General features: G+C 37.6%; 1 protein-coding gene across 2 annotated transcripts; it reads right to left on the reverse strand.

Moving 5' to 3' along the window:
• Positions 1 to 1,262: 1,262 nt before the first annotated feature.
• Positions 1,263 to 23,065, reverse strand: LOC139967611 (uncharacterized). 2 transcript variants are annotated; one of them, XM_071971572.1, is made up of 3 exons: positions 22,588 to 23,065; positions 7,207 to 11,410; positions 1,263 to 6,302 (listed from the first exon to the last, which is right to left on the reverse strand). In XM_071971572.1, the coding sequence occupies exon 2, from the start codon at positions 11,379 to 11,381 to the stop codon at positions 7,215 to 7,217; it is 4,167 nt and encodes a 1,388-aa protein (XP_071827673.1). In that variant the 5' UTR covers positions 11,382 to 11,410; positions 22,588 to 23,065; the 3' UTR covers positions 1,263 to 6,302; positions 7,207 to 7,214. The 2 variants fall into 2 exon arrangements, with proteins under 2 accessions (XP_071827673.1, XP_071827674.1); XM_071971573.1 differs by lacking the exon at positions 22,588 to 23,065 and adding an exon at positions 21,786 to 22,533.

Here is a 23,065-nt window from a genome sequence, read left to right on the forward strand (position 1 = left end):
CATAACCCAAAATAAATCAAATTGAACTAGTGAAATAGAAAAAGTAATAATATTCTGACTGAATATTAGTAAAAAAAGGTTGTTGAAATGGTTGTTGGGCGAAGTGACCAGAAAGCGTTGCAAGACGCCTCACCTGTAACAGTACTGGCCACACCCGTTTAATTTATTAAATACATGGCGACCAAAACTTGAGACGTCCGTCGGCCTAAACTCGAAAGCTATTAGAGTGAATTTTGAAATCCATTTCGAAGAGGACTATTTAAGGATGACTTCGAGGCAGAATTTAAATGTTTCCATGAGTTGTATTGCTCGTATTGTTACTATATAGCTCAGTATTCCGGTGTTCATATTTTATAGGCTCCTGTCTCTAAGGAGGTGACGTCATCGGATGGTCAGTCCAAGTCTATGGGATTGCTTTATAAACTCTATATAACTCAACAAATCAGAAAGCCAATACACTTATTGATTACTTGCCGCAGTTAAATTTATAAGAATATTGAATGAAAACTGAACAGAAAAGTTTTGCTTTTGGAGTATAGCCCTTTAAAGAAAGTTCAGTCAGGCCAAATGATTAAAAGTGTCTTACTGAGGGTGCTGTTCTTGAAGTGGTTAACCACTTTCGCTTTTTTAGCAAATTCGGTTACTCCCCTTTAGATTAAAGATCCCAGTGGAATACACCTGGATATTAGATTGAACACATACCATCTTACAGCCTTTCAAAGTTTATCTGGGCTCCACACTTAACAAGCAATGGTCTCCCCCCCCCCCAGGGTAGTGTGACCTTCGCCATCATTACTTTGTGCCATAGTTTTAGCAATGCAAAATACATTTAATCTGTGGAACAAAAACCCTTTTGCTAATCTGGGTCATTGCACAAAGTCATTGCCTGTGTTTTCTACATTTTGAATGATTGCTTATCTGTCAATGAACTCTGAACTCAGTGTTTTATTTAAAAACACAAGAATATATAGCACCCCCCCCCCCTTCAACCCCCCAACTGAATTAACAGTTTGATTTTAGTTAAACACTTGATTTACATATTATAAACAGTTGATCTGCATTTTATTAACAGCTGTTTTGTGTATCATAAACAGGATGTAAAAAATCTTTTTCGCTCAGCTCTTGTTACACCTTTTCATATTTAATTCACACCTGGGCGTGATGCTGTGTTTCACTACGTAAGGAAACAAAATGGCATTCTTGAGAACAATATCAATTAACAACAAAGAAATAACCAGAAAGAATATAAGGGAAAAATTAAATCAATTTAAAGGTTCTTTGTATTAAAATAAACAACTCGTCAACCTGTAAGAAGTTAATCGATTTAATTAATAATGCATAATATTAATTGGAAGACTAGCAAAGAAGAAATAATAATGACACTGAGTTAAAAGTAAAATGTTGAAAAGAAATTAATAAATACAGCAACTCTTTTACTACAACAACAAAAAAGTAGAAGAAAGTTAAGAACAAAACAAAAGATCATAATGTTGGAAGACAGACCAGTTTGGTGTTTAGCATTCTGCATAATTTAAGTCACAACTGAACAGGTACCAAACAACATTGTAGGAGACAGCGATGGTGCCAGCACCGAATAACAGGCAGGGAGTTGAAGATTTCAAAGGTAGGGACGGAAAATATTAACCACATGATCAAACATTTCACTATAAAAGAGAGGAAGGGGGTTGGAGAGAGGTGGTTAAAATCAGTTTTACCAAATTGCCTGCTAAGGGTTGAGGAGGGGGCAGTGTGGAGATTTTCTGATAGGAATTCTTGATATCTCCTTTCGTTCTCTGCAATATTAAACACAACCCTAAATTTGAATGATTCCGGAATAAATTAGTTTTGGCAGTGAAGTAATTAGTCCAAGACACCCGAAACTGGAGAAAGGACACAATCCAACCAAACAATTGAAATTTAAGACCTAGTGCATGACATCAGCAGGTTTGCGAATATTATTTCCTGATAATCAGGATATAACTACTTATGAATTAGACAGCTCAATGCTACATATCAACTACTTATATGTATACTTATATATTTCCCCATCATTCCACACAAATCAATTTCTTCAAAAACTTTTGAGCACAGACATTAATACAACTTCACCAAGCCAACTCCCTCCAACCCCGACCCCTGCCCTATTTTGTCTTTACCAGTCTTCTAGCTTTTCCTGTCCATCCATCCATCATCTACATCATAGGAGATGTGGCTGGCTTACTGTGGCCGGGTGACAGAGGCTGCCTTGGCCAAAACTAAATATCTTGGTCCCCCGCCCCCCCCCCGGCCTTTGTGAGACATATCACTAAATCATGCATTGGATAAACTGTTCTATACTCTTTTTATGTTCAAGAGAATCATCCTCCCTCATACCATTCCCTCTTATCTTACCCCTCCCCAACCATCACCTCCCACAAAAAGCCCCTCAACCAGTCCCCCTGATGACAAAAAAACATTACATTAGCAGAGCTTCACAATTGTATATACAGCAATGTTTTGCCCCATGTAAAAATCCAGTCTTGTTTTAAGCCGTCTTTGCTTCTTTTTGTATAATATTTATGGTTCAATTTTTTGTTTGTTTATGAATCCTTGGTTTGCCTTCTTCCAAAAAAAAAATATCGAAACAACATTAACAGTCACAATAACCTTGATAAAAATGAGCTTTTAACATAAAAAGCAAAGAGCAACATCAACATCCAAAAATATCTTGGCTTTTCATATCAACAGAAAAATAATCTGTACTTTTAATTTAAAGCACCCTTGAAAAGTGAAAAAATAAGCACAAAAAAAAAAGAACAAACAACAAATTAGTGCGCTTTGAAAGAAGCATTTTGAGCAGGATATAACACCATAGAAGAAAATATATCATAAATAATTCTTATAATGCCCTTTAATAGTCGAACAAAACCTTGCTGTCAAATACTGTTCAGTTGTCATGTCAATCACCACACATGGACCTGACCAAAGTATCCCCAATGCTACAAGGCTCTAACACAATTCAAACTTTAATACTTGAAAATGGCAGCATTTGAACAGTACTTTCCGGGGGGGAGTAAAAAATAAGGGGTAGAGAGGGAAGGGTGACGAGGAGTAAAAAGAAGTGTTGCAAAGGGGGAGGGTGACGGAGGGGTCACTTTCTTGCTAAGACTTACAATAACAAAGAAGAGGCTGAAAAGTTCCCAAGAACCATTCATGCATCTGAATTGTCTGAATACAAATGGAATTTATCAATTTCATTCATGAAACTATAAGAATCTTACAATTTTTTTTAATTTATCACACACCTTATTGATCATTATGGGTTTTATGGCTTCCGAAAATTTGGTTTCACATTTTAACAAAATAGGAAAGAAATATGTATATTACCTTCTGTAAGGATTCATTCACTTCATATCACTATTTAATATAAAAAAAATGAATCAATTCAAAACGTTACAATATCGTAACTATGATGACAACCGTTGTAGTAACGATGATGTAAATTAGCTTCAATGTCTTTTTATCCCTGTAATATATGAACAAAAATGAAAATCCCCCTGCTCTCGTCCACACCTCCTCCACACATGCTCACAAAAGAAAAATGGCAGTCAAGTATTCACACATTATATGGTAACACATTATGATATCTTTTACAGCAAATCAAAGGATAAGAATCTTAATAGAAAACTATTGACACTCTAAAATGTTTAGAAAATATGAGATTGGAAAGACATATATGTTGATGCTTTGAAAATTATAGGACAGACAGTATTAAAGACGCAAACCTTTATGGATTGCATCAAAAATTTCAAAGGCACTTTGGTAAAGGTTATAAAAGTTCTTTTGCAATGTTAAATGTTGTGGTCAATACTTGATTACCTGTAACAGGCAGGGGCACAACCACCTTTTTTTCTCGGGAGGGGGGGGAGGGGCTAAGATGTGAAGTCATTCAGGGGGAGTCTATGACGAGGGGTGTTCTAGATCATTTTGGTTTTAAAATGGAGGGTACTTAGATCAGTAAAATGGTGAAATATTTTGCAACATTTCAACAACCTGTTGATGATTTTTTGACTGTTTAGGTCGATTCCCATATATGTGTTATATATTTATGTACTGCATACTAGGGTTGTTGAAAAAATTCTGTCTACCAGAGGGCGTAGGGTGGGGGGAGGGGTGTGCTGAGCCCTAGGGTATGAAGTGCATGTGGTTGTTTCCCTGGTGACATGAACATACAGTTAGATAAGTTAAAAAAAAGATTGAAATAACAGATTTAGTTCAAATGATATATAAACTGCAAGATTTAAGAATTTAAAGGCACTCTCACAGGAAATAAAATCTTACCCTTTATTAGCAGAAACTGATAGTTTTCATTTGTTATTAACTGCACTAATTTCTACACAAATATACCCTATGTCTTTGTTTCTTAATACAAAGAAATATATCGAAAATTATGAGCTGCAAAATAACTATGCATCATTCAATTTTTTTTTGGTCAAGACACTTCTAAAATATTACTGTCATTCTAAACTTTCTTATTAGAAAAGGAAATGGTTATATCAATGACTTTATGTTGCATTTGCTAGATCTGTTGTAATACAATACAGCACCACTAAAGGAAAGACAGAGATACCTAAAACCTTAACCTGGTACTTTAGTCCACCAAAATACACTAGAAACTGTGAATTCAGGCATAAACTTAAAAGCTTTTACAACCTTATGCAGTACAAAAAAAGACAAGATTTTTGTTGTGAAGGCAACTCATAGGAAACAATTGTTTTGACGAGTAGAAAAAGGAACATAATCTAATAAGAATCCTGGGTGTTAGTTTCATCGAAATCCTACATGCCATTTATTGAGATAGGTTTATTTGAATTTGATATGTTTTGTTTCAAAACTGAACTCTAAGCAAACAAGTAAGACATTACAAATGCACAACTGCAAAAACCAAAATCTTATTTTTCATCAAACTTTCATTTTGAGTTTTTATACTTGAACCGACCGATGATACTATGTACTGCAATATAACATCATAAGTCACATTCATACAATTACAAATTCATAGTTTGCACACATTCTACATGGCGCAAGAAATGTGAAACACTTGCTGAATAGGGGAGGTGCTCACAACACAAAAGATAAATTTACAGAACAAAACCGAGAACAGATAATTAAAATTAATTGAAAGTAATTTACAAACCCGGCAGCATGATCGCCTAAATTGTTTGACAGTACCATATAAAATAACCCAAAGTAGTAAATATATACCCTCCTTAGCAACCGGTAGCTTTAGGCTTTGGCAGCTCAGACAGATTTGTGGTTTCCAATTAACATAGCAAGTCCAACAAGGCACCCCCTAAAATAACAGATATGTGAGGCTATTTGTTTTGTCAGCTTCACAAAATATACTGCAATCAGCTAAGTAAATACACCAATAATAAGATTCAACCATAAGGAACATTTTCCAGGGGTAAACGAAGTCACCATAGCAACTTCACATTTGAGAACAAAACTCTAACTGGCTGGTACAGTCAATTGTGCATGCAGTATAACATAGCCTGCCACACAAAGATAGGAACACTTCGAACACAAAATAGTTTGTAAACGATTTGCTGCATTTGTGCTGACTCATAGAGAAAGTTTCAACTCTTAAGCTTGACATCCTTAGCCTAACCTTAAAACCCTTTTTTTTGTCAGAAGCAGAAGTGAACTTAGGGCTAAACCTAAGTTGCATATGAGACATACACACTGACTATAGGGAAGTTTGCCCATGGTTGCACCACTTTCTGTTCATATCAAACTACAGACTTAATTACCTTTGTCTACTCAATATTACACGATACTGATCTCTAAACCACAATGGCAACTTTCTGTGTATAGTTACTTGCCAAAATAGAAAAGCTAAAATATTTTTTACACAGCTTTAGGCATTAATATTGGCAACTTGTTAACAATTAGATTTGAGTTATAGTTTACTTTAATAACAAATATATTAGCTAACTGTTAAATTGGGACACGAAATAGCAACAAAGCAATGGTACATGCTAACTTTTTTCAAGTAAAAGGTTGTTGAGATGAATTTTTGACCTCTGCTGATCCTTGACCCCCACTAAAACAATAAGGACCTTCTTACTCATTATGCCAAAGCTGTATGCCAACTTGGCACTTACCACATTTTTCAATATTCCCTTCTTTGATCCTTCAGTTGACTTCAAGTAACCTTTGACTTCCACCGCAAGATGTAGGCACATCATAAGTTCAACATACTATGTGCACATGCACACATTCTTCAAGTCGTAGGCATCCACAGTTCGACCATGGCTGACCTTTAATCGACAGAAACAAAACAAATATAGGAACCTTTAAGTCATTATGAACATGCTACATGTAAAGTATGACAATTGTCATCAACTCAACAAAGGAAGACTTTGACCTATTTCTCCAACTTAATTGTAAAATCCATGCACTTGACTTACAGGTAGCTTCTAACTTTGAAAAAACAAAGGAACTATAACTTCAGCAAAAGGAAAGACTTCATAGAAATAAATATATAACTTATTAAAGTAGGTTTTCCATACTTGACAAAGTCATTCACTCGGATGATTCTGGAATCATCGTTGGTGACAGTTCATGCACATAATAGCAAAAGGAGATGCTGTTCCATAGTACAGAGACCTCTTAAGTTCACTATCAGAAATGTCTCGTAACATGTAGGCAATTCCCAGTTTGTTGTGGTTGGGGGATTTGGGGTTTTTTTTCTCCTTTTCTTTTTTTTTACTTATGTTTTTTTTTTATTCTGATTAATAACAATATGATCTGAGCCAGAAAATTATTAACTTACTCAAAGCTTAAAGTTCCTGCATGTTATCTTAATTTGTAATTCTGTCTTTCCATTTTCCCCTTAAATCACTGTTCGCCAATATAAGTTTGGAAAGGTACAGTCGATGTAAGCATTTGTAAGCCGTTATTCAGATGTAGCAACTTTGTGCTAGCTACTTAACACAAAGGATCTCAAGAGAATAAAAAACTTTAGCACATCTGTACCCATTCAAAATTTCAGTGTTTCTTGTGAGTTGCAAAATCAGGCCAAATACCCCTCCTACCAACCCCCCCCCCCCTGCAATCTTTAGTTCATCACACCCACAGCCACACTTCATATAAACACATAAAAAAAATCAGGCTTCAACTCCATATAACAAATTAAGTAATAGAGCGATGCCTTCCCCTTACCCAATTCCTTATTGAGACTCATGTGATTTTGTCGGAGAGCTATTCTTCTGGGTGTAGGTTGTGGCTTTCAGCTTCCGATGCAATCGACGATGGCTCGTTAAACCGGACAGAGTCGGTGAGGAGTACATGCATACTTGGCACTTGAACTCCATCACATAGTTGTGTTGATCCAGATGATACTCTCCATCTTCACTGGAGTTTGTCATGAACGCGCAGAGGCTGCAACGGAATAGGTTGTTGTCGTCGACACCCACTAGATGGATACGTGTATGATCTCGTAGAGATAATATATCCGTTTGAATCTGGCCACATTGAAGACATGTCAAGGAAACTTTGTGTTTGATATGTTTGCCTTTGTGCTTCTGCAAGGCATCCAGCGACTTGGTCTCGTAAGGGCAGTGCTCGCATGCGTAAGTCTCATCGCTGTTGTGTGTCTCCAAGTGGGCTTTCAACTGGTCGTTGCTGGTGATAAATCCACACTGCGGACATTGCACAGATAGGTCCATGGTCAACCGATTCTGCACCTGGGTGACATCTTTCTGTTCCTCTTTAAACGCCACCATGTTGAGATGTTCGGTCAACATGTGGTTCATCAATGTATTGTTGTCCTCGGCAAAGAATCCGCAAGCATCGCACCTATGCTGCTCAAATATGGCCTCCTTGTCAAGAGTGGCTGTTGAGATATTTTCCCACCAGTTGGCAGCACACCCAGCACGGTCTTTTGGTTCTGATGTTGCTTCCTCGTTCTCCTCACAAGTGTTGTGTGTCTCTGCACGATGCTCTTTCAGGATCTTGTCATTTGCAAACGTTAAGCCGCAATCATCGCACATGACAATGTTGGGTGATAGATCATGTTCCTTCATGTGTTCTTGGAACTTCCCTTCCTGCAACGTACAGAACGAGCACATTGAGCATGCCAGAAGTTCCACACTGTGCGATTTATAATGACGTTTCAGATGGTGCTTGTACGCGGTGGAGTAGACACATAGCTCACAGGTAAATGGCCTTCGCTGCTCGTGGACTGTTTGGATGTGGCGTACAATGAAGCGTCTTTCGATGGTTTGGTAACTACACTGATCGCAGTTCAGCAGAGTCTTACAATGTTTTCTCATATGCCTCTTCATCTCTTCCAGAGCAAGTGTTTGAAACATGCAAATCTTACATAGTAACTTTTCAGATTTGCTGCCACGTTGTAACGAACTTTCAAATAAATGCTTCTTAAGTTGCTTGACTTTGGACGGACTCCCAAGCTTCTTTTTCTGTAACACGACGGGACTTCCAGAATCCTCTGTGAGTTGTGATGGCCTGTAATCACTTTCATTCATGTTGGCGACCTCATGAGGAGAAATTTTGACATCTGGAAGCAGCAAAGAATGGTTATTACTGGACATATTACCATTTCCACTACCTTGTGATCTTTCCAAAACAGAATCCACTACCAAAGGCAACTGGTCCTCTGGGTTAATGATGAGAGCTGCTTCTCCTCTTGGATTAATTTTCCTCTTCTTGGTACTCCCTCTTCCAGAATTATTTGAGAATGTCTTCATCCCTTCTTCGTAGATTTGTTTGTGCATTTCCAGATGCTGGATGAGTGCATCCCTACCTTTGAATAACTGTAGGCAAAGATTACATTGATACTGCTCTCCCGTACCTGACATCTTTACATACAGACGGGTGTCAGAAGACCCTACGGTAGATAACATATCCAATTCTACCATATCAGGAGACTTACTAGTAGCCACAATCTGCAATTTGCTCTCTTTGGAGGCACATTTTGCTTTGCGTGGCTTCTTCATGTGTCTTTTTTGAAAATGCAACAGAGCTTTCCAAAATGTCCTAACACTCTCATCACACAATTTACACTGGATGTCTTTCGGACGGCGCACAAAGTATTGGAACACATTTGCAACTTGTCGCCTTTTGGACTCTATATTAAATTTCTTCAAGACTCTCTTCCAATATAACCCAAGTGCATATTCAGATGTCCGATTGGCCACTCTAGCCTTCTTCTTTCTGGCTTTGTTAAGCCTGAGAAGATGCTTAGCATCCTTTGAAACCCTTTTGAGCTTCACTTGTTGCCTTTGAACTACAGTACTTTCTGGTATGGGACTCATCTTTATATTTGTACCAGCCACAAGACTGTGTGTCGCATTTTCCTGCCAACTTGACATGAAATCAACATCTTTTTGGTCAACCATTGGATCATGATCAAGGAGGTAATCTCTCCTGGCTTGCTCTCTTAAGGAGTATGGTTTTGTCTTCCTACTTCGACCTGATTTCTTCACAGTTTCCGCTGATGAACATTTACCAGTATAACCTTCCTGTGGAAAGTTGGCATTGATTTTACTTGAGGTCTCTTTACTAATACTGCTTCCTTTGTTATCCTCCTTGACAATTTCTATTTGGGAATGTTTGTTCTGCGTGTGCTGCAGAAGGTCTGAGAAACTTGAAAATGTAAGTGGGCATGTTCTACATTGGAATAAGCCTTTACGATGTTTCTTCAAGAGCGGAGAATGTTGCTTCAAGTGACCATATAGAGACAAAGGTCTCTTAAAAGTCTTAGAGCAATATTCACAGGAAAAATTTCCAGTTTGGGCGATCAAACTCTGTCTCTTGCCACCAGACGATTTACGCCTCCTGCCCTTGGGAGTGCTGCGAAGGTTATCTTCTGTACCATGATTGTTACCACGATTCACTTTGCTTCTGTGATTCCGGATTCCCATTCTATTTGCCAGTTTTGTGCAAAGATGATTCAACTTTAATCGCTGTTGTTCCTCAGATGAACTCGTAGTTACAGATTCGGCTGATTTGGGCAGTTGATCAGACCCACTTGTTGATGGTAGTAAATCAGACGAAGAAGCATTACCTTGACTCAACATTAACCTTTCTTCTAAAATGGAACCAGCTGGTTGATAAGGTATAAAATAAACTCTATCCTCACCGGCAGACACCAAGTTCCTTTGGCTGTTGTCATACAAATTTGGTCTGCTTCTTCTTTTCTGAGGAGATGCATTCCTTGCCGTTCTGGAAGACTTCTTTGGACTACGCACATAACGAGGAGTTTGTGGCACTCTGGGAATTGTGACATTTGACGAAGGGGCTGCCAATTCAACCAATGAAGCAGGTAGGACTGTCTGGTGTAGTTGGCTGTTGCCATCCACGACTTGAAGTAGCTGTGGAGAATATGAACCTTGATCATTGTTAATCATCACTAGTTGAGGAGTTTCACCTTTCTGTTTCCTTGTGGCATGCCTTGGACTGCTTCCATTTGACTGTGATGGCTGGCGATGATGACGATGATGTTCTGGCTTCATTTCCAGACGGTGGTAAGGAGAATGCCGAACCCTGCTACTTCCACTATGTTTCTTAGAAACATGTGTTGTGGTAAGGTGTGCCATCATACATGACTTTTCAGTCGAGGCATACTTACAGTAACGGCAAGTTAATAACTCAATGTTGACATCAGTGCCACTGACCTTTTGCTGGAAAGTGTGATTAGAGAGAAATTGGAGCACTCTCATGTGATTGGCTTGAAAATCATCTTGTTCATCCTTCGGAGATTCTTTAGAGGGATTAACAACTGTCTGCACATTGTTCTGACTCTTCAACACCCAGTGAACTTTATTTTCGTTATCATGTCGTCCTAACGGCGTGGGTTTTGTCAAATCCAATACAAAGTCAGGTGATTCACTACCTGTCTCTCGCCTGATTGATCTATCCCTTGAACTGGACACTGACAGATCTAAGGCCCCAATAGAATCAGTTTTGTTAGGAAAACTCTCCTCACTTCCTCTCTGGCCAACGTTTGGCGGTCTTTTGAGTGATAAATCCAAAGCCTCATCATTCATAGTTGTTGAATGTTGGAAGCTGTGTACTTGTCCCTGATACATCAGTGCAGCCCTCGAGGTTTCTGTCAGTGATAGCGCTGCCATGAACTGCTGGCTGTCTGTAGTAAGTGGGCCGTATTGCTTAGATAGTCTATCAACAATACTTTTCAAACTTTTCTTGCTTTTTGTCGATTGAAGACTTTTCATCATTAGCCCAGGTGTAATTAAAGTTTCTGTTCTGTCTTCAGATAGTATGCTGATCGGATTGGCAATTGGTTGGTCAATGAGGTGAGATGATGCTTCAGATATTGTTATCTGGCCATTGTTGTTGTTGGGTGAAATCTCCATCCCATTAGTAAGTCACACTAACAATCTTCCTGAAATGACCAAAAAAAAAAACAATTTGATGAAACTAGAGTGATGACCCTACCAATGGTTACATACCATACAAGAAAATCCAATTCCAACCGAAGCCTAAAACTAACCTACTGTTCTTTTACTGTGAGTTCTTACATTGGATTTGTTTTAAAGGTGTCAATCAGAAGCCCAACAGGCTCAGTTAACTCCTTGCCAAAGGTGCATCCACATACCAAGTATGACAATCATCCATCATACCACTTTTGAGTTTTCTTGTTTTGCTACTGATCTTTGACCTTCAAAACTCAGAAAGTCAAAAGGCTTAGTGATTCACTGCCAAATCTAACAAATACACCATTTACTGTTATACTGTCCACAATCATTTTCAAATTTTTACCTCAAAAGAAATGTGGAAGTTCTACTTACAGAGGTGAATATAAATACTAATTATGAATTTCATCTAGTCTTTACTTTATGATTGCAATTTACATATGATTGCAATTTACAAGCTTCCCACGTTTTGCACTCTCATGACCTTTGACCTCCAAACAAAATCAATATATTTCATGAACTTATGAAGGTTCATCCAGATGGGAAGTATGAACTTCATTCAAGCTTTTCTTGGGTAGATATTGTGCAGGGTTCAAACATTGACCTGTGTTGATCTCTGTCAAAATTTTTCCTTGATAGAAAACAGTAGGGTTCTTGTGCTGACTTCTGTAAGTTAAATCCACACATTTATTTTGAAGTTAATCAAAGTTTGAAATTTGATGTGATTAACAGATTTTCAGATTTTGACTGTTGCTGACCTCAAATGAACTGTGCCCTACAAAAACCAATGGCGCCCTTGCACACACTAACGTGGGTGCAACTGTTCAGTGTAAGGTTCATACAAAGTTCAGGTTTGGAGTTATCAGGTTTACCAGACTTAACCACTGGTGATTTAAATGACCTTTGACCTCCACAAAAAGCAACAATCATTCACATAGTAAAATAATACTTGGCTGTATTTGATGAAATTCTAGAAAAGATCATTGACAGCTACTGTAAGCAAACATTCCAAATTTGAAAAGGATCAACACACGAAGCTTTAAGTAAATCCTAGCTTCACTGTTGGACTTATCATGTTTACAAAGTTTTCAGACTTTGACCTGTTGACCGTCGACCTCCACAGCAAGCAATGAGTGCAAAATGGTGCATCCACATACCAATTATAAGTTCATACACCTTGTTTTTTTTTTTAGTTATCATGTTTACAAGGTTGACCTCAAGTGAACTTTGACCCCCACAGAAAACAATAGGGATCTGCTACTCAATAAGGTGCATCCATGGAGTACATATGGAGTTCATTCAACTTGTATGTGAGTTAATATATTTACAAGGTTTTCGGACTTTGACATCTGTTGACCACAAAAGATCTATAACCTCCACAGAAAACAAGGTTTTTCTGCCCAATAAGGTTCATCCACGTACCAACTATGAAAATCACCCACTGAGTGATTGTGTTTACAAGCCAAGCATCACACACACGCATACACGCACAAATGCCTTCACCATCACATAGATTCCTTTTGCCTCTGGCAAGGAATACAAAACTGAAACAAACAACAGCTAAATAGTAGATTATTACATTATAAACTTAATTTAACACCAGTCCTGTTTAACAAAATAATCATATTCCACATCCTCAGCAATTATATTTCCATGCTTCCCTTTGAACAGTATTGCACCACTGTATAAATTGAGTAATAGTTTACTTCATTAAATTTTATCACTGTAGTCTCAGAAGTTGCTGAAACTAGCAAGTCAAATAATAGTGTCAGTCATGCTCAATCTTCAATAAGCATTTCTGGCAGGCATCAAAATCATTTGCATTCTACTCACACATGTATTTATATTGTATGTAAATCTAATTGAACTATTTCAACAGTAGGGCTGGGTAAATCATTTTGAATTTACCATCCCTAATGTACAAAACATGCCTACAGGTATTGGAAACCTTTGAACAATTCTCTAACTTGCTTTCAACTTTGAGGCAATGCTGACTATTACTGACAAGCCACAGTTGTTAAGGACACATACTTGAATGTAATACAGAACATAACAGCCGGTCTATCTTTAAATGTGACAAGGCTGAAACTTGAAACAACCATTTGGTTGTTGTTACAATTCCATCAAGGGCGTAGGAACCGGGGGGGGCTGGGGGGGCGCCAGCCCCCCCAGTGAAAAATGTGGAGGGGCGGAAGTATCATTCCGCCCCCCCGCTCCGCAAGTCAGAAAACCCCTTTTTCATTTCCAAATGAGAAAAAAATCTCATTTGGAGCACCAAATTGCATCTAAGGCCAGCTGAAAATACAAAATTAAGTTTACAAAATGGAGTGGGTGTTGAAGTGTGCTATATTGCACCAAATTGCATCTGAGGCCACCTGGAAATGCAAAAAATTCCAAAGGGGAGGGGGACACCCCCTCCCCTTAGACCCCTCCCCCAGGCCGACCATCAGTCTTCAGCCCCCCCACTCAAAAGTACCTTCCTACGCCACTGAATTCCATTAAGTTCTCAGTCAACACTAGCCACTCGGTAGTGTTGGAGTACAGTAGCTATAGGTACTTGCATACACATGATGCATGTACACTTATATCACATAGCTTTACCTGCACATACATATATCTTAACTGCATGGGATTATCATCTTGTGAGAAGCACACAAACTGCTGATGAAAGAAACAGATTCTTGTGTGCATAATTACAGATCAATGGTTCTTGTAAATGACTGTTTTAACTTTATCTACAACAGTACACTCCAAATGTAAACAGTTTACACCATTGACAGGATTAAAGGAAATGTGCAGCAGCTTGAATGGTTCCACAACAATGATATGTTTTATTGCATATGCATCATGAACAGTTCGTATGAATAATGTGCAGATATGTTAATGTTATTATAATATGTTACATACTGTATGCACAGAAGAATGTATAACCCAGCTGCTATTCATACATTCATACATTCTACTGTATGGTACAACAGGAAACACCAATTGATGTCAGTGACCAGGAACGAGACCAACAGGGCTGGCCACTAAATTATGGATCTTACTATGGATCTTACTATCTGTTTTAGGCTTTTACATTAATTGTCTTACTGTACTATAGTTTCTCATACTTATTTACATTTAAACATTGACTATGATTTAATCTATTTTACTATTTACATACTTCTGAAATTGTTTTGGACTATATGCGTTAATCGTTTAGTATTGGTGTGTTTTTTTTTATATTGTTGATTTTGGCGTTTACATTTTTTTTGCCTTATTGGTTCTATATGTTTAATATTTTGGTTTTAGTTACTATTTGTATTTAGGTTTTACATTTGTAAAGCGCTTTGAGCAGCATTGCTGATTTTGCGCTATATATATATTACTTATTATTATTATTATTATCTTGTAGGCCATAATGGATTTTTTTACCCAATCAAAGTTCTGTGGCCTGCACTGTATACAGTACATGTCTTGAACCTGCTACCGGATCACATCAAATTTGCCAGAGGGACGCAGTTTTGCCAGCCTGTGGTCCATTTTTTTTTTCTTTCTTTCTTTTTTATCAAAATTGATCTTGTGCCCTACTGTCACCCTTTAACTGTACCAGGTGCTGTAGCATAGCAATTACTTAATTACTTCCAGAGCAAATGTTTCCTCAACCATAGATATAGTCTTTTATATCTAAATTATCTAAATGTCCAAGTGAACTATAGTATGGGGTAACAGTCTTAGAAGTTGACAATATCAAAGAATCACTCCTAACAAAATATTAAAACATTAAAGTAATGTATACATACAACAATTTTGAGAATTGAGAATCCAACCATGGAACCCTTGCTATGAACAATGCATCCTCTAAAATAGTCACAATCCCCTCCAACACCCCCCCTTCCCTCATATCACCCCCCCCCCATCAGGCCAAGGAAGGATGGAGCGAAGGTGTTCCCTAGGGCCTAGTAATATAGTAATAATCTGAAGAGTACTGTAACTAAAAAAAATTCCAAATATATCAGGTTTCAAGACGATCATAATGGAATAAGTAAAGCTGTTGAGGAGCATTTGCCGAGATGACATCACAGGCCCCACCCCTGTGATCCAACTTGTTGTCGTAGTTGAAGGTTTAGCCAGTCAAATAGGTTACATTCAATGAACCATATCTCAAGGTAGGGGCAAGATGTCGAGATGGGGGTCTCCAACTACAACAGTGTGGAATATTTTTTCCTTCAATTGATAAAAGTTTTACATTGTTTTTCACCAGAAAATCCTATCTTAAAAGTGTGTTCAAGTGTGACCTGGGTTTGAAGCTGCTATTTTGAGCTGGTTTTAGAAGTTCCCCTTTTGATACCCAAATTCCAAATAACAATAAAATTCATTAGCTTGAGTATGTACGCAAGCCTCCTTTTCAAAGTCATAATTTGAAGCTTTTCAAATTTGTCTTTTTCCATGTAACTGTATCATGATAGTGTGTGTGACAATTAACCCTCTGACAGGTTTAATACTTTAGCCATAATAAGAAACTTAAAACAAACATTCGTATTATGGAGATTTTTAGAAGAGACAAATAACATATGTACACATTATGATGAAAAGTTAAACACCTGTAGACAGGTTTGATTATTTTTGCATAGCACTTTGTTTACTTTACACGTAATACTAAAAGACTAATTCCCTGAAATTGAATGGAATGTACTAGACCACAAACAGAGCTGTCTGAGACTCTGAGTGAGCTAGACCTGTGTATTCAATGATGCGTGAATTTTTATTCAGATACATATGTTTTACAGCTCCTTCTTAATCAAAACAAAAGCACAAACTGCAGCTATAAAGGTTAAATTTGAGCATTCTAAAAAATTGCTAAAAATTTGTCAAAGGTATTTTCCTATAGACTCTGATACTCCATATGTACAGTATTATTTCCAGACAAAGAAGAGATTTTTAATTTTTTACATTGACAATGGCAAGGGAAAATCTGTGTTAAAATCGGTGTTTCTGTGACCATTATTTGACTCCTTAGCATATTTGCGGGCAATAACTGATGACGTTTAAGTTGCTGCAAAAAATACCCCTAAATCTACGGTATAATCTTTCACACAGATCCGCATTCAATTGTCACACTGAAAGGCCAAGTTAAAAAATGCAAAGTTCCCTGCAAAAAATATTGTATATATTCCTTTATTGCCAAAACTGATGTTTATCTGACATTGCAAATTAGCGTATATAATCACTGAATATAAACAAAAGGTCACAATAGTACAAATATGTAGTACTTTGAAGCTCGCAAGAGCTGCTGTGTATATACGCTGTACACATGTTCTATGTAACTATGACTACATATAAAAGGCAAGCCATCAACTGTGAAGGTACGTGTTATGCTGTAGCCAGACAAAACAGGAAGTATGTTACCCAATCATCAAAAACTTTACGGTAAGTTCTAAAGTGCTATCAACTTGTTCTATTCAGGAGAGCGGTCCACAAACTTGTAGGCCCGTGACCATCCAGGATCTTCCATGAGGTCTGAGCCACAACTCACCAGATCTCTCCCCATGCCCTTTCCCCATGCCCCTCCCCCATGCCCCTCCCCCATGCCCTCCCCCCCATGCCCTCCCCCTCCCCTATCCCAAGTTTTGTTATCCTTTTTTCTTTTCACACTTTCATGGTGAGAGCAAGCGCAAATTGCTACTTATTTCAATGCAAAAAAATACAAGACATCAGCAACAACATTTGTCAAGTTTTACCATTAGTACCACTATAACAGGGGATGCATAATAAACACAACACAAGTAGAGTAAGATTTCCAGTAATATAATTATTGTAGAGATCCAACACTATTATAATGTATTCCAAATAAATGGATAACAGTACAGTACTGTGTAATCAAGTAAAATGCAAAGTAATGAAGTCAAGTACAGTATAAGAGTAAAATGTAAAGCAAGTTTATCATGAAGAGGAAGCTGGAGTAACTCTGTGGAGAAAACTTCCCTGCAACAATTTATACTCTCCAGCAAACAAAGCTTAAGATAAATCCCTGACCACACAAAGCAGCCAACAAAAGAAGCACCAGTGGGAAAAAGCTAAAGTAGTATTTCTCATCAGCTGAACCTGAACGCTACCCCCAAGACCAGATAAACAGGAAGGACATACCCTATTGTGTTAATAGTTTATGTCAGCTAGATGAAGATGACCAGGAGAATAAAAGAGTGGTCTGAATCTATGTGATACCACCACAGAAATATGAAAACATTTACAGAGGATATTCTGCTGGATGAAGTTGATTTCTTAATCCAAATGCTTATAATTTTCTGCATCTTCAGGTCACAGCCATCCTTAGAACAAGTTTGTATGGTGAAGATATGAATCTTTCAAACTTAGTGGCATTACGTGAATGTCTGGCCACAGCAGTGGCATATGATGTTGCCGAGGCAATTCAGCCAAAAATGTTTTTGGTTTACTTTTCCCTTATGTGCTGTACAGTAACTGAGTGAAATATGTACATCTCTTCTAATACTGTGCATTTTGATGAAATTCTAAATTGCAGTGAACATTGACAGCTAGGGAAACATTGCAACTGTATCAGGGTATTTCATGGATATTATATCAAACAAGCCCATGTAACAAAAGGAAAAGTAGAGCCTTTACCGAACATTTAAATTTGTGCTGTGACATACCACCTACTGTGATCAACCCCAAGGAGGAATGGAGAGGTTTTATCCAGTCAAAACAAGTTACATATTGCAATCAACTATAGCTTGAGTTAGGAACTACATATTGAGATGGGGGGGGGGGTTCAGCTGGCAGTGTGGAAAACTTTTTGTTTCATATAAGTGTCACATTGTCTACCACAGGATAATTACTTATAACAATTAAAGCTCTAGATCTTCTGTTTATCATAATTAACAGACTTACTCAAGTCTTCAGGGCTAGTACTGTATATGTGAAGAAACACTTAAAATATGGTTTACGCCTTTGGATGGCTATTTTATCATATCTATGACATATTTTACTCAAAACAAGATGGCAATTAACAGACTAAGATACTGTAGTCTGCTAGATTTTCCTTGCAAAAACATGTTTTATGTATAATCAATCACATACAAGATACATGTGGGAACCAATTTTGATAGAAAACCAACATGTTTGAGAACATTAAATGTTAACAAACAAGGTTCTTAAACTTGTTGGATCCACATACCAAGTATTGTTTTTCAGGTTTCTCAGACATTGAACAGTATGGGTCTTGGACTTAATGAGGTGGATCCACATGCCACATAAGAACTTCATCCAAGCTTTACTTCTGGAGCTATTGTGCTTACAAGGTCTTCATACTTCATGTATGTATGCATATATGTGTGTGTGTATGCAGGTATGTATTCATGTATGTGTATATTTATGTGTGCATGCATGTATGTATGTACATGTATGCATGTATGTGTACACATTTATATGTGTGTGTATGTATGTATGTTTTTCATCTTTCCATCAATTACATGTGAAACCAATGATAGTCCTTATATGGACCGCTGTATAGGAACTATTATGTCTGGGCTTTTTCAGAAGAAAACAACTAGATATTATTTAATTTGCTTATTTTTGACAGATCTATAGATATCCTGTATTGATTTCAGGTGCTGATATCAACATTGCTACAAGAAGCACTTAAAAGGTCAATTTAGCAGGCCAATATTTTTCAGAGAGGAATCCATTTTAAATTATCGGTTGAGCTTCCTCTGTTCAGCTAGATTATTCTTCAGATAAATGCATGCATCCTACTTCATTAAAATGACTTCCATAAAAATGAGTCACAATGAATAGATTTGAAAAAGTGTTGTGTTGTGAATAAAGTGTACAATGGAGACCTGATATGCAATGTATAGCTGCAGTATGAGCAACAAAAACATTTAAAAGACACACACAAATGGTACCAGTGGCAGAGCAATTTATTTGCACTTTCTTGTCACTGGATATTGTGCGGTGCATTAGTACTGTAGACGTTGGCATTCGTACATTCTGTAACTACGGTGATAAATAAATTTAATATTTAAACTACTGTAGAATAACTGAGGATAGTGAGCGTACGGTAAGAAAAATGGAAACTTTTCAAATGGTCCATTTTCATTCAACCGTTTCATTCTTTTCTTACGTTTATTGAGAGCTACAAAGTAAACTGTAGAGGCCTATATTGCTCAAGTTTGTTTGTTAAAATAATAACCAATATTTCAATATGATTTGAAGTCTGCAAATTGACTGATCAGCCTCTTTCACAGCACTGATGAATACACAGCAAAACACAAAGTGCATTAACGAGCCCCTAATTCCGTGGACGCCTTGTATGAATCCAAAACTACCTCTTCCTTTGAAATGCCATTGAACAAATGAAAGAAATTTGGAATTTCAACACTTTGCCATGCAATGGTACATGCCACAAAGCGCCACTGCAGAGCCAAAGTGGTAGCGATCAAATTTTCATTTAAGTCAATATCATGAAAGCGTAGACTCTCCTCTGGGCAAAGTTTCTTAAATAATTTCAATATTTCATACACTGTTATAGCAGGGAAGGTGAGGGGTGGGGGGGGGGAGAAGGTATGCTGAAGGAAGAACCGTTGAATTTGTTATGTATAGTCAATATGTTCCTTCAATTATAACGCTCAAATTACACTGCGACTGAAGTTCTACTGTATATATATAGTTGCAGTCAATGCAATAGTCGTGTGTTCCACACAGCCTCAACAATATATGTGTACAAGGTCCACTGTGGGCAGACACATACATGCTCATGGTCACTGCAAGTCACATTTATATACGTCTAAGTACATGATTTTCCAGCTAATGTTGAACAGTGTTACCGGACATAATAGCAGAGGCAGACCTATTAGCTAGGAGACCAGGGCTACATGTAGCTACAAGTCAGTTGCCAGGCCCGGTGAACAGAGCGCAGGTTCTCCCACCCACCACCCCCCTCCCCCATGCATACCACGTACTGTGCTTCCTCTCCCTCACAAAAAAAAACACCATATTTACCAGCAACATGTGTACAAATCTTCACAAGTTATATGACATTGTGTACTGTGCCCCTCCCTTAAATTGTTGATGCCCCCCTGATTCAGAATTCCTGCACTTCTGTGTATGAATTATTCCAGACAATGAAAAAATTTTCAGGGAAGATATAGCCTACCAATGCCTACGTACTCAATGATCATAATTGGTTGAACCAAACAACACCATTGTAGTTTTTTTTATAAGCGAGATATAGAGCATCACAGAGATCAAGCAAGTCCCCTGGACCACACCAAAAGAGAAGTTTCTGGAGATCTTGCTTCCAGGAGACTTTATCAAGGCAAGTTGATGAAAGAGAGCTTAATTACCAAGCAGAGCTCTTTAATGTATGGTAAGTTTTCTTTTGCATGGATGCTCACGATGGCCATATTACTCAAACTGACTTAAGCACAGTTCTCATCTCCTTAAAACTTGTTCAACGATATTAGGTCAAACATTTTGAAGTAGATCATGATTTTTTAATTGAGCCATATATAATATGTTTATTTTACCTTCAGACTGTGCAGAAATTTGAGAAATTTCAACTGCGAGGGAAGCACGGGTCGGAATGGTACGAACAGCTTTGTATTATATAACCACATATGTGAGTTGAAGAAGATCGTGGGGGTAGTTTGTAGGTACCGTTTCTCTTTGTGAATTTCCCCGTTTGCATGTCAGGCATATATATGCGGTAGGCTTCGTAGCGACCATGTCATATACTTTAATAACAATCACAATATTAATCAGACAGTTATTTTATGAGACTTAAGCGACCACGAATGTGGGAGAAGCCTGAAATGGCTTTTCGATTACAGCTTTCACGTTGGGTGGTTTCCAATTCAATATTTTTTACTCAAATTTGGAACTTAACTTGACAATTATTCCAAATGTACCAGATGTTTCATGATGATAATACTCTGTTATCTCCTAGTTATTCAAATGTTAGGAGAAATGTAAAAAAAAACACAAACTAAGCAACATTTCATGAAATTAGTGCATCGTTGAGAAATCGTTGTGAAATTAAAAGATTCACAGCATGGACATGTGTATAAATCTCCACGTGCACACACTAATTTAGAGTATGATTACATAACAATCATCCAAACATCATCACTGAAGAACAAGTAACAAACAAATAAAATGGTCCCCCAAGTTCCCAAAATCAGAACACTGTGGGATTCCCAAATAAAGTATTACAAAGCACTAATTAGTTTAAAACTTCTACTGTCTGCAAAGAGTTACAGAGCTAAGTAAATATTATAAAGTGCAATGTTCAATATCCCTCCCTTGTTTATAATAACTACTATTACTGTTACATATACTCACAATTAGTTTTTCTTTACTTCAAGCCGTTGTGTGACTTTCAATCCAATAATATTTCAGTAATATTTATGTCATCTCTTTACTTACTTACTGTCAGCTATGATATGGTTTATCATTACCCAACTGCAATTTGACTGAAAAGGTATTATACACAAAATGAAATAGCCTATTATCATAGAATGGGTTCATACACCCCCAATTGTTCCACTCTACTGCAACCCATTACCACAGTCCAATGGCTACCACACAATAGGATTTCCAATGATACTCATAGCGATAGAGCAAATCTTTTATGCAAAGCCTTCACAGAAACTCCGCCATTAGACATCCGACACCACTGACATGCCTTGTCTGCTGAAATTGCTTTGGCAAGGAACAAACTCCGCCCGCACAGAGTATATATTTAAGTGTGCCTTAAAATCTTATTTTCAACATGGATTTAACTGAGTTACAAGACTCCCGCAACTTGCTTCATAGGTCTACATGGGCAAACATCATTCCTTTGGTCATCCCAATGCTCGTGGGAGCAAATAACCAATTTTTGTCTCTCTTACTCGGACTTTTCTTGACAAGAGCCATGACTGTCACAATCCCGCCCACGCAATCTATGCACCAACAAATAACGAAAGTTAAAGTTTTGTTACATATCTACGTGTAAAGGCATAAGCACAGCTGGCTACAGGCTCCGGTGATTTCATAAGAAGGTTAAACAACTTACTCGTAGTTTTTATTTTGTTAAGTGATATAATAACTAATAAAGTAAATAGGTCAAATATCAAGTTGTAACGTTAAAACAAATACTTACACGGTATCACAACTGCCCAACTAACTCTTCACTGCCAAATTTAGTGAAATATTGGTGTCGAATTCTGTGTGGATGTGTTGTTTCGTCGCAGAGTACTAGCACGATTCGCCATGATGTTGCTAGAATGGTCGGCATATAACTCATAGCTCCTAATACACCACCCAACGTCTGGTTCTTATTACAAACATCGCCAAGGACTTTACAAGGCTGCCTCAGTGGATATAAAAAGAAAGATAAGGAAAATGGAGGCTTATGACGACCACAAGAGCCATAGTCTCTAGTACTATATAAACATATAGCTCACTAGCTTACTACAGTCCTGGAGTAATAGTAGTCTCTGCAATAAGTATATGGTGCTCTTAGCTTACCATACTCTTACCAACGTCACAATGGCGGTCACACTAGAAGAGGGATAGAGAGAGAGGGAGAGGCGAGGTGGAGGCAGGGCATGGCACCAGTGGAAACGTAAAAACAAAAT

The sequence above is a fragment of the Apostichopus japonicus genome, chromosome 5, assembly GCF_037975245.1.
Source record: "Apostichopus japonicus isolate 1M-3 chromosome 5, ASM3797524v1, whole genome shotgun sequence".
Taxonomy (NCBI): Eukaryota; Metazoa; Echinodermata; class Holothuroidea; order Aspidochirotida; family Stichopodidae; genus Apostichopus; species Apostichopus japonicus.